General features: G+C 42.9%; 1 protein-coding gene across 5 annotated transcripts in view; it reads left to right on the forward strand.

Annotated features, from left to right (window-relative positions):
• The window catches only part of C2H18orf54 (chromosome 2 C18orf54 homolog), a 15,175-nt gene extending 4,772 nt beyond the window's left edge, over positions 1-10,403 (forward strand). The window contains exons 3-9 of one of the 5 annotated variants that reach the window (XM_053300354.1): positions 689-1,438; positions 2,523-2,673; positions 4,103-4,208; positions 5,412-5,543; positions 6,261-6,331; positions 6,998-7,129; positions 7,544-10,403. In XM_053300354.1, the coding sequence (XP_053156329.1) occupies positions 689-1,438; positions 2,523-2,673; positions 4,103-4,208; positions 5,412-5,543; positions 6,261-6,331; positions 6,998-7,115 (1,328 nt within the window). In that variant the 3' untranslated portion in view covers positions 7,116-7,129; positions 7,544-10,403. Of the gene's footprint in view, positions 1-688; positions 1,439-2,522; positions 2,674-4,102; positions 4,209-5,411; positions 5,544-6,260; positions 6,332-6,876; positions 7,209-7,543 lie in introns of those variants that run through there. The other 4 variants (XM_053300353.1, XM_053300356.1, XM_053300355.1 and 1 more) reach the window with 4 other exon arrangements.
• The last annotated feature ends 2,184 nt before the right edge of the window (positions 10,404-12,587 follow it).

Genomic DNA, 12,587 nt, shown 5'->3' on the forward strand with positions numbered 1-12,587 from the left:
TTTAAGCCAGGATACAAACTGTAAGATGAGAGAAGGCATCCCTTGTGGGCTTCTCAGAGGCTTTTGGTGGGCCACTGATTGAAACAGGATGCTAGACTGTTTCAGTCTAAATAGAACAAATAAAATAATAAATAGACTAAATAGGCCTTGGGTCTGATCCAGCAGGGCTGTTCTTAATGTTGGCCTAATTCCTTGGGTTTTGGTGCTTTCATAGTTTCCAATATGAGACAAGTGGTAAGTTTCTACATAGAAAGCCAACATGACAAAAATAACCCAAGTAATAACTTTATGACTTCTCACCGTCGCTTGGCATGTGAGCCAGTGAGCTGCGGTAATCCTTATAGCCTTTTCACATACTCATGTTAAATTTTCATTGCAATGATGTGTTGTGAATAACATTGGATGTGGGGCAGGGGAGTGGATTGGTTTAAAAATTGGTTTATTTGTATACCAAGGTATAGTTGTATACCTTGGGATATTTAAAAATTATTATTTTAAAGGTGATATAAAAGTCCCCTAAATAAAACAAACAAGACTGAGTTTATATATTTTGGCTCAAATAATGGAACTGTAAAGCATCATATATGCCTGCTGCCAGAAAGGTGAGGCCATGCTAAAACTTTTAAAATACATGGGGTTGGACATGTGTTTTCCACGAAATTATACAAAACCGTTCCTTGTTTTCCAGATTCAGAGAACTTTAAGTTGCATGCAGTACTAGGTTCTGTTGGTCCTCGGTTAAGAAGAAAGGTGGCTTGGGACCCAGATATGCTCAGTCTCACTACAGACGATCTTCTAGCATTTCCCGCAGATGGTTCTGCATCTTTTACCCACTCTGCTGCCTCAAGGCCAGTTCCTCAGAGTAGCAACCTTAAGTCACTGGCAGCATCTGTTTACTTTGATCACCACCGGACTTCATCCTTTGGCAACCAAGGAGAAATGAATTTTCTTGAAAACCCTGCTTCCTCTTTGTACAAGGACTCTAGCAGAAAGGTGCATAGAAAACACAAATTTCACAAATATGATTCGGAAGCTTCTGCCCTCTCCCTGAAGGACCATCTAGTTGAACAAAAGGACTTGGCTTCTACTTCTCATAAGAACTATCCGAGGTGGCTTACAAGCCAGAAATCTGACTTGAGTATTTCGGGGATAAGCAGCATTCCTGACTTCAAGTATCCCATCTGGCTGAAGAGTCACAGCCTTTTGTCAGATTCGGCTCCTGAGAGTTCTACCCAGAGTGATCCTGCTTCTTTGCAAGGTAGTCAGAAGCTGATAAGGAATCAAAATGAGGACTGCCCAAACAACTCTGAACGTTCTGGACATAATGGCTTGTTGGATTTACGAAATGAGCATGATGATCAAAGGAACGGCCAGTATGATATCCCAAGTGTGTACTTTGCACCTAAGGAATTGGCAGAGCACAAGCATCTATTTAGAGGTAAATTCGTGGAGGCTTTTCATTGGGTTGTCATTGAATGTCTGAAATATGAAATCATACTACATTCCCAATGCTTTCTCTATGTTTTCTTTCTGCTTCCATTAGGTCCCCCTGGTCTGGGGTATACATAACGCTGCCCAGTTGCCTAACTATGGTTAGGTGTTGAGAACAGCCGGCAAGCTTCCCTTTACCACCTCTCCATTTGTGCACATATTCTCTCCTCCATTTCATTCTTGGAGTTAAGTTTGGATAGCATTGCACTGGCACCCATGTTTTCTCTAAGCATAGTTAGTGCCAGGCCATAATTGGAAAGCTTGGTGTTAAGTGAATTTGTGGATTGCAGTTGTGGTTGGTGAAAAATGCCAGTGCATGTATAACACTACGTTTATTTTTTATGGGCTGCTTTATACCTTTTTGTGTGTTTATTTAAGAACTCCTATCCTACCTTTCTACTATAAAAACACTCAAGGCAACTTAGACACAACTAAAACAGTAACAAAACATTTCTTTCAGATTAGTAAATTAAACCAAATAATCAGATTGGTAAATCATGCTTTTTAAGACCAGATCCCATTTCATCAGTTGTAAAAAATGTTATCAGTTGGCAAATAGACACACACACACACCATGTACAAAGGGGAAAACATTGTAAACAATGTTATCGAAGAACATTAGATATGAAGGACTCCAACATTTATTTCTGTGCAAAGCACAAATGTCTACAAGGTAAGAACAGTGACCATTCACAAGAGCAGTAATCAGCGATTTTGTTGTTGTAAGTGTTCATTGTTGACACCACTGTTTAGCATCCCCCCCATAACTATGTGTGTTTATGTATCCACCCAAACACTTGTTTGCATCAGATGAAGTGAGCTCTAGTCCATAAAAACATGTGCCACAATATGTTGTTCATGTGCCACAACAAACTTTTTGATCTGTATTTCCCAAGTTTAAATATGAAGATTACAACTTTAGATATATGTATCTGAATTTGATTTTTAATTTCAAATAATATGCAATACATGTCAATATGAATTAAAGGTGTCTTGCATTTAATTGTTAAATATACAATCCATTATTTTAGATGGTGAAGATGAGTTGCTACTTCAGAAGGCAGGGAGAATTCTGGAATCTTCTGCTGAGGAATTAACTGATATCCTGAAAAACAATGGGAGCCCTTGTACAGTGGATGTACTAGAAGCAGAAAGATCATGGGATAATGTTCCGTTTGGGTTGTAAGTAAACAAGACATCCATAGAACCTTTTAAAACTTTATTTATTTATTTAGCATATTTGTATACCACCCAAAACTCATGTCTCTGGGCAATTTACTTTAAAACAACACAGATTAAAAACAAAGTTAAAACTGTTTATTGAGCCAATAAATGTAGCTTGTTTAGTACTAGCACTCTGATACAGTGTTGCAGGATTATAGCTGCCATCCTAACCACACTGAGCAGTAAGCCCCATAGAAGACAGTGGGCTTTCCTTTTGAGTTACTGGTCGTAGGATTGCACTATGAACTATCTTAGTTTTTGCAACAGTCTTGCAACCCTGCAGAATATGAACAGACTATAGAGACATTTTTCTACGATACGTTGTCTCTAGTTTTGAGAAGAATTGCACTTGGTTGCAGCAGGAATCTGATTACTTGCAGGTGCAGTGCTGCTGCCCTCGTACCCACTTCCTGGCTGCATATGCTGCCCGTGATCGTGTTCTGACTTAGACTGTCCACATGCTGATAGCACGGTGATGTCACGGCAGGAGATCAACAGAGTTTGCCGTTGGCGTGCCCTGCACCCAGGAACACTGTAGACCACACATTTGAAGGGGATGGATAGCTATGTGTGTGGCTTATGTGCCATCTGAGAGTTAATTGTGGTCAGAATTGTCAAGAGTTGGTGAGGGGTAAGTGGAGAAATGTAGGCTGTACATGCAGTAGTGAGGTATACTGCTATATCCACAACAAGGCATAATCAAGGCGAAGAACTTTATTAACAGCAGTTCCAACACAACAGCAGTACAAAACCACCTGAACTCATAATTATCAAATGTAGATGACAGGGTATTTCCCTCCTTCTCAATCACAGAAGCGAGGTAAGAGGTATAACAACTGCTCCTCTCAATGATTTTACGAGGGGATGTAAATCTAAGCTCTCCTTTGCATATAGGCCCTGGAATCTTGACCTGTTCGTATGAACCACATTCAGATCTCCTTTTTGCCCACAGACTCAGCTGACATACACTTTCAAGCCACTTAAAGACACAATACAACCCAAACCTTAAAAGCACAACTCAGCACGTACACCAATCATTTTCATGGAGTAGTGTGTAAAGATATGCAATAGAAAAGTTGTTTGGGTAAGATCACACCTACAAGTTATTCTTCAATGCATTACAAAGAAAATGCTGTAAGTATAATAGAACTTGAACTTCACTTCATAATACTTGTGGACTTTCTTCTGGCAGATGGCCTTATGGGTTTATTTGTGCTCAGCCTCTTGATAACACAGGCAGAGTGGTTATACTGTCTGTCTGTAAGAACTTTTCCCCCACCCCCCACAAGAAAAAGTCCTCCTGCTTTATATTTGACTATGTCAAAATAGGCTTGAGATTGAAAAGAGATTTCAGGCAAGTCATTAAACTGCAGATGTCTGTCTTTAGGAAATCTCCAGTGCCTGTGTTTTGTGAAGAGGAGAGTCCTCTGCAAACCCCCAAAGCAAGCATAGTCAATGAATTTTTGGAAGATTGCTTAAAAAATGGCAGTCAGGTAAGTTAAAAGTAAGCCTTGTGTGCAAATCCTGTATTTGCAGGAGCCATTGGCTTGCATTCTGTGCAGCATAACGCGGGCGATTCAGTATCGCCTGCACCTCTGCATGTGTCTAAAACACCACTTGCATTGTTGAGGAACAGGGCTGTTCCACTGCAGTTTAGAATAGTGCAAGTGCAGTTGTGCAACGCAACATCCACTATTTCCAATGGATGTTGTGTTGTGCAACTACTGTTACGCTATTTTAAGTCTCGGTGGAACAGCCCTGTTCTGCAGTACTGTAGACAGAACTGAACTGCCTGTGTTGTGCTGTGCAGAATGCAAACCACAGTTTCCAGACTGTGTTTTGGGGAATCCCCTGGTTCCTCAGAAGCTTCTTGGGGAGTTGCTCCACAAGCAGATCAGTAGTGTGAAAAACTACTATTACTACTACTACAGATATTTATATACCGCTCTTCAACCAAAGTTCTTCAAGCGGTTTACATAGAAAAAACAAACATAAATAAGATGGTGCCCTGACCCCAAAGGTCCCACAATCTAAAAAGAAACATAAGGTAAACACCAGTGATGGCCACTGGAGGGATGCTGTGCTGGGGTTGGAAAAGTTCCCTGATCAACAGCTCACCTTCCTCTGCCAACTGGGGAATGTAAAATATGTCCAGGGGGAATAGTGTCAATTTGTGGAGGAGACGATGAAGCCCAATAAGTTTGAAACCATTTCTCCATGTGGATAGACAATGGGCTCCAGAACATGCCCCACAATTCTTTGTAATCAGCAGAAGCTTCTTAGCAGACAAGGTGATGTACAAAGGATAAATGGAAGGAAGATAGTTTGAAAAGAATTGTCTAAAAGGATAAGAAAAATGTTGTTTTTCTGTTGTTATATCCAACCGTCTTAAGTTTAAATAACAAATATTGGGTGGAATCCTTAGAAACTTCTGAGTTAGGCATATTTAATTGTTTTAGTGCAGCTGTCAATTGGATGTCTTTTCCCACATGGAGCTTGAGGGGTAAAACTGGAAGAAGCCCTCCAAGTACTTTCCCCAAAGAACGAAGAAATCCTCCTTGTTTATAAAAGGAGAGCCAAAGTTGGCTAATGCCCCTAAAAGTCACAATTCTCACATTTGGCTGGTGAGGAAAACCTTTTCAGCAGATGCATTAAGCTCAGGGGTCTTTGATTTCCATGTCTGTCTTGAATTGCAGGAGAGTACTTTTTCTGGAGGGAATCATCATGGGCCTGTGGAAGCTTTGAAGCTAATGCTGTTTAATCTTCAAGCAGTTCAGCAAAGCTTTAGCCAGAACAAAACGGCTGGACACGATGAAGACTTTTACAAAGTAAGCAGTTCTGTTGTGAACGAGACACACACACACACCCCATGGTGCTTAATATTTCTGTATGCTCTTTCCCCCCTGCTTGAAAAAGCTCATTGAAAAAGTGACTGCTGAATGTTGAGATGTAGCCAGGTGGTTTTGTTTCAGTTGAGAGGGAAAGGTGTAAGGAAAGACCTGATCCCCCTTCGTAGCTGACAAGGACTATAAAGCCCTTAGCATGCTAAAGACACTATAGAAAGTATAACCTTGCAGATTAAAAAAGGAGACCAGTCTGCTGACATGTATATTCCTGGGCAGCTTCTTCTAAGGTAGTTAGAGCCGTGACTCACAAAGCTACTTGCCCAGAAGAAAGAGTTACTTGCCTCACACAAGTGACTAGGAAATACTGGGCTAAATGGACCGATGGTCTTCATTTGTGAGCCAGCATGGAGCAGTGGTTAGAGTGTTGGACTAGGACTGGGACGACCCAAGCTCAAATCCCCATTCAGCCATGAAACTCATTTCTCAGCCTAACCTTCTTCACAGGCTTCTTGTGAGGATAAACATAAGCATGTACATGTATATTCCAGTAAAACAGAGCCATGCCTATTAGCTAATGCACAGGGAGTTTTAAAACAACCTTTAATCCCCCCTGCCGTGGCTTCTGAAAGAGAGTCGAACATTCAAAAATGAAAGGTGCCCTTGATCTGTGCTATTGAACAAATCTTGCTTCTTTCCCAGATTTCAGATGAAGATGTTGAATTTAGGCTTTGTGATCACGATATGATCCCTGTAACAAAATCCCTTCAGAGGTAAGCCTACTCTTGCCCTGAGGCTGAGAACCTCCAAACAGTTTCGCTGGAATAGTTCAAGGGGACTAAGGGCCACTTGGTACATTTAAATGTCCCCCAGAAACCATACCCGTTGCCTCAGTTGTGGAAAGAGAAGTAATGTTTGAGTGGGAGCCTTCATGCCGACACCTGATGCACGGGAGCCCCCATTTTACTCAGCATGGCTTTCCCTTTCCGTTCTGCTCCCTTCATGAGGAAAAGAGCCTTCTTGAGAAGGGGGGTGGGGGTGATGTGGTCACCCTGATTCATTCATTACTTCTTGCACGTAGCTGCAGCTGCAGGGTGAGCCAAGGCTTGTCCTCTTTCAATCTACCACTTGCCTTAACGATTTTCTGCCCCTTTTCATAAATTGACCCAGCTAATTGCTTGTTTGTAACATCTTGATTGGTTTGTATATAACTTCTCATGGATGATACCTGGGTTGGATGACTCGCCTTGCATGAGAAGTACAGATATTCACTGAGAATGTGCATATCCACCCTCATCCCCTCCTCCTGTGCCATCAGATCATTCCCTGTTCATGGAGGAACCAAATCTCTGCCTACATTCCCTACATTGAAGTAGAGTTTCTAGTGCATGCAGAGTGGCAGCTCAGATGAACCCTCCTTCCCTCCCCATGTGATAAAGGAATGACAGCTTGGTGCACCAGGAGGAGAGGAGGAGGACATGGCACGCTCATGGAGTGATCGCATCCTTATGTGCAGTGGGGCAGGCGGACAAATTATGGGACAAACTGTGCCCATAATGGCAGAAAGGCAGGTGATTTGTGGATGTGGTCTTCAGGTTCCTATGGTCTTAAATTTCCCCAGCCTGGGGAAAAATAAAAGTTGTTTGTTTGTTTGGGGGGGGGGGTGGCGGTCTAGACCCTCAACTGAGGTATGTCCTCACATGTAGGTTTCTAGGCTGGGCTAGACTGACCTTTTGGACTGATCCACCAGGGCTTCTTTCATGGTCTTAAGAAGGGGAGTCAGTGAATGGCCCAAGCCTGGTTCAGACAGGTGTATTACATGCAGATCTGCTGTGTTCTGACATTCTCCAAGCGTACCACAACTTTGCACACAGACACTTCCCTCCACCCTGACTGACTTCTCATAATAAGAACTCCACACTGTCTGGCATTATCTCTGCTATAAATCCATACAAGAAGCCATATGGTTTTGTTTTGTTTTGTAGGGCTTTGCACCATTTATCTCGACTTAAAGGTCTGGTGGAAGATATAGGTGGGAAAGAAGCAGAAGAAGTTACGAAGACATGATGCATAAAGGGTCGTCATCTTTCCAGTGAGATCGCTCCCCATCCCGACCCTGAGTAAATCTACAGTCATAGCTGTAATTGAGTGGGTTGGGGCTATTCCTAGGTCAGTCTCGTGGATTCCTAGATTTTTAGAGTTGGAAGGGACTTTGGAGGCTTTCTAGACCAACTCGCTGCTCAGTGCAGGAAACTGCAGCAGCATCCCTAACAAATGACCACCCTGCCTCTGTTCATCATGAATGGAGACTGAAGGAGCTCTTTTAAGGAGCCACAGTGTTTCTGTACCTCTTTGGTCTTGGCTAACAAACCTACAATCTCAAACTGGTGTGCATACATAACACGCCATCTCATGTTCCCCACTGTGAAACATTCTAACTCTTCAAACTTTGCCCCGGCTCCAAAGACTGGCACAGGGCCACTTGTGTTAGACCAGTGGAGTTGCTGACTTGCCCCATGTTGAATAACAGATTCCCACCCGCAAAACAGCTTTTGAAACTGTGCTCTGTGCCATGCAGCATGGCTGGCTGCTGCTCAAGGAAAACCAAATCTGAAGCAATGCTTGGACTCGTGGGACTAGCTTCACAGTTCTTTGGACCCTGGCTTCTGTTCCCAGGAGTATTAAAAGCAAGTGTTACAGCCAAAACTAATGGACCATCCAAACTGTGCTGGTGGAGACAAAATGAAAAGTCAAGATCATGAATGTGTCCCAACAATATCGTTGCTGAAGTTGCTGTTTGCATCTCACTCTGCACTTGGGTGATCTAGATTTAAATCCTTGATCAATCCATTAATGCTAGAGATGCTGATCTAGCTTCCTTAGAATACAGATTAAGTTTGCTTCGAAAACTAAACTCCTTTCGTTTTAATAATTTTAAGCCGTGTATGATATGAGTTCAGTATAGTAAAAATACGCAGGAGAGGAATAGGATGACACATGGTTCTGTTATTAATATTAAATGCGTCATTAGGGTGACACATCCCCGTTCTCCAGGAAACACTGAGAATCAAGCTGAAACATCTCACATTGCCCGGAACTACCACGTCATGTTGCTCTAAGGTTTGAGAATTGCTGTTTGAACCCATCAGTTGTCATCCAAAAGCTGTATCTTCCAACAGTCATTCTTGTGAACGCCGAAACCTACTAAGAGAGAATGCATTCATTGCATGCACTCTAAAGAGACTGATGTGAACTGAGCTGAAAATTCTAAAAGTGCCTTTAGAAGTTTCAAACAAGGTTCTTCAGAATGGATCATTCCCAGCATCCTTCTTGCTTTCAGACCACTGGAGCATTAAAGAAACCAAAGCCCAAACTAGTGCTACTGGGTTCTGGGCACGTGGCTATATTTTCAGTTAACTCGCAGAGTTCAAGGTCCCCGAGGCTTCTGGGGATTGAATGAAAATGTGAAGCCTCTCTTTCAGCGCAGTACTGAGCATGTCTACTCAGCCGAGGTGACGAACATCTTCCTGAGTTGGTGTAAGAATTGCAGCCTTTGCAATCCTCGATTGTTCTCATGTCTGCTCTTTGGTCTGGGAAGCTGCAAGCAGAGTTGTCTCTTAATGCAGATGTTGAAGGACAGGCCTCTGCCTGTGCAGTTCAAGGGCAATTCCCACAGCAGACAAGCTTGTAACGAATGAACATTCTTGCCAGCCCCTCTGCTGGTATACCAGGGCCAGCTGGCAACTGTTGTACTTCAGAGAGTATTGTCAGATTCACCACCATAAAGTGGTGGACTTTCCAGGTATTTAGCTACAAGGCTGATCTGCACTGAGAAGTCTGGCCGGCAGAAGTCTAGAGGGCTGGGCCTGATGGATCACTGCGGAACCTCTTAGCCAGACCTGGGGTATCCCTTTTGCAGGGAGATGGGGCTTTGATTTGTTTAACAGATGTTTATCTCACTTTTCCGGCTCATTCCTGAGATGCATAAGGCAGCTAACATCATGGAGTTTAAAAGCAACTGTCTAAAATAATGAAAACAAATAATCAAAGACATAATAGCAGATAAGCCAACATACAGTAGCCAGAGGATAAAAGTTCAGGGGTTGTTCAGGCCCTAGTATATCAGAACAAGGAAGTTTTCACTTGGTGTCTACATGCCATCAGGGGAGAGGGCCCGCCTAATTTCCTAGGGCAGGGAGTGCCACAGCCCCTTTGCTGCAGCAGACAAGCCTCTCTGCCACAATCTCACCAACGGCACCCGTGATGGTGGCAGAATATCATGGAGCAGAGCCTTTCCGGATGACCTAACCTGGACAGGCAGAGTCATGGGGGAGGAGATGGTCCTTCAGGCATCCTCATCCCAAGCAGTATAAGGCTCTATGCCCTGTTGTGACCATTTCAGAAGGGCTGGTGGTGTGGTTTCTTTTTAGCTTGGTTTGAGTATATTGGTTTGGGTGGTGGTTGGGAAGATTTTTAATACTTGACTTTCCATGTGAGAGGCTGGGAAAGAAACATGAGGAGCTGGATCAAAAGAACAGGATCTAGATGGCGTATTGAAATGGGTGTGTGTGTGTGTGTGTGTGTGTGTGTGTGTGTGTGTATGTCAGTGTCTACTTGGGTGAGTTTGGGTTGCCCTCAATGGAATGGACAGAAATACTTGTGAATTTGGCCTGTTGGTTATATACTTGTTGGAATGTGCTGACATTTTGGGTGCCAAAATATTTGGTTGAATTAATAAAATATAAATTTCTTTCTGTTTAACTTTTGAAGCCCTTGAGTGATGAGAATATGGTACAAAGGCTGTGTTTGAGGATGTGACCAATAAATTCTTCCCCCTGCACAAGATACTGGTATTGTGTTCTTTGAGTCAAAACTTTGGAAACCTGTTTTAATCTACCTGTCTGAATCAAAAACTGCACCTTGTTGCAAATGTGTGTTGCTCAGCTCAAGGAATCCTTAAACCTCAAGTTGGGACAGACATCTGGGCGCCAACTGAACAATCTCTTATGCATTGTTTCCAGTGGGAGCCTGGCTGTCTTTGGGAAAACAATTAACGAGGACAAGATGCCACTTGAAAAGGTTCCAGGGGAAAACTCTTATCCATAGCCATGCCTGGCTGAGAAGCCTTGTCATGAGAGGAACTCTGTTCCATGCTTAGAACCAGCATCCTTGTGCCTCCCCTCAAACCAGAAATTTAGCTTGCAGGGAGGCAAGGCAAGAATGCCCCCTACTCTGTTTCACAACAACCTGATGTGGAGTATCTTTTGTATGTGCCTGCCTGTCCTCACTTGGAGTATATGTAGAGAGCCCTGTGCAGTGAGGGAAGCTGGGTTTCTGCTTGCACAGCAATCTTGCCCTTCAATTTCTCCACCACCCTCTGTGGATCAAACAGAGTGGTGGCTAACCTCCACCTCTGCCCCATAACCTTTAGTGCTGAGTGATCAAGGGGCAGGTTAGGCCAGTTCTGTAAATCAAGTCGTAGTCCTCCTTGGCCAGTAGTGGCTGCAAGTTCTGTGAGTGGAGGGGACCCATAACTATAGAAATGAGTAAATAAATGATAGAGTAAGCAAATGGAGAAAGCAAGTTGGATTCCAAGCAAAGACAAAAGAATGCTTGGAGAGTCTTCAAAAGAGAACTTTTGTCTACTGGGTAAAAAAGTTGTGTGATATAAGTACACAATTTTATTATTTTAAATTATATGCAGATATGTGGGGCAACGTGTTGTGAGCTGTACAAAGAACTATTTGTTATGGAGTGGCTAAATTAAGTTTATTATTATTGCTTCACATAACCTCAGTTTGACAATAGGATATTTGGCAATACCTGCAATGAGGAACTACCTAAACTCTCAGTCGCCCATGATGAGAAGTTTTGTTTAAAAAATAGTAATTGCTGGATAAAGTTAAATTATAGAACTGCCTTTTAACCACTCTGGGGCCATCCACACAATCAGAAGCTGAGTTCTACCCATGTCTGGGAGCTGTGTGTGCTCCCAATTTTTGGTTGTGTGGAAGCAATTTAAGAGGAAAACCTGGGTAGAAATTATTTGTCTGGAAGCAAGGTAAGAGGAAAACCTGGGTAGCTTTTCCTCCTACCTTGCTTTCACACAACCAAAATTTGGGAGCATGCACAGCTCCCAACCTGGGTAGAACACAGCTTTTGATGGTGTGGATGACTTTTCTGTGTAATGCATATTTGTGTTACAAACCTAGTACACAGGAACATAAAAGTTCCAAGACTTAATTTTTGCCAGGGCTTATCTCAGCATCTGTTTCCAATCCCAAGACTTAATCTTGGAAGAAATGTAATCCGACAGATAAGGCTCCTCTAGATGTGTTCAGAGTGCATTTCCTTTACTGTAGAGTATGTCAAGGGAATCCCCACACATCAGGGGTCTAAGAAAATCCAGAGGCTTTTATTTTCAGCGAGGCTTGAGCCCTTCTGCCATCTTTCTAGAAATTAAGAATGGGGACTAGCAAAGTAGTTTGATATGAGTTTTCTGTGTAACACCATGGATACAAAGTGGTCTCAGTTTACTTGTGGACTTTTGAGTGTCAGTTTCCAGTATTCTTGGATAGTAGGAAAGGAAATAAAGGTAAAGTGTGTCGTCAAGTTGATTTCGACGCCTGGCGCCCACAGAGCCCTGTGGTTTTCTTTGGTAGAATACAGGAGGGGTTTACCATTGCCTCCTCCCATGCAGTTTGAGATGATGCCTTTCAGCACCTTCCTATATCGCTGTTGTCCGATATAGTGTTTCCGGGGAACACGCCAGCGAGGATTCGAACTGGCAACCTTCTGCTTGTAAGTAAAGTGTCCTTTCTTCATTGGGGGCCTGGGGGTGCAAAGACTTGAGCTTAAGTTGCAAATGCGAAGAAGCATCCCTGGAGCCAGCAGGTTCCTCGTCTTTCAAGATGTACCAAATCGTTGACATTGCTTATGTGGGCTACTTCTCCATGTATGTGCACTGAGGATTACTGGAGAATTGGTAGGGGATAGTGTGTGTGAACTGAGGATGCACATTGGATATCC

The sequence above is a fragment of the Hemicordylus capensis genome, chromosome 2 (genome assembly GCF_027244095.1).
Source record: "Hemicordylus capensis ecotype Gifberg chromosome 2, rHemCap1.1.pri, whole genome shotgun sequence".
Lineage (NCBI taxonomy): Eukaryota > Metazoa > Chordata > Lepidosauria > Squamata > Cordylidae > Hemicordylus > Hemicordylus capensis.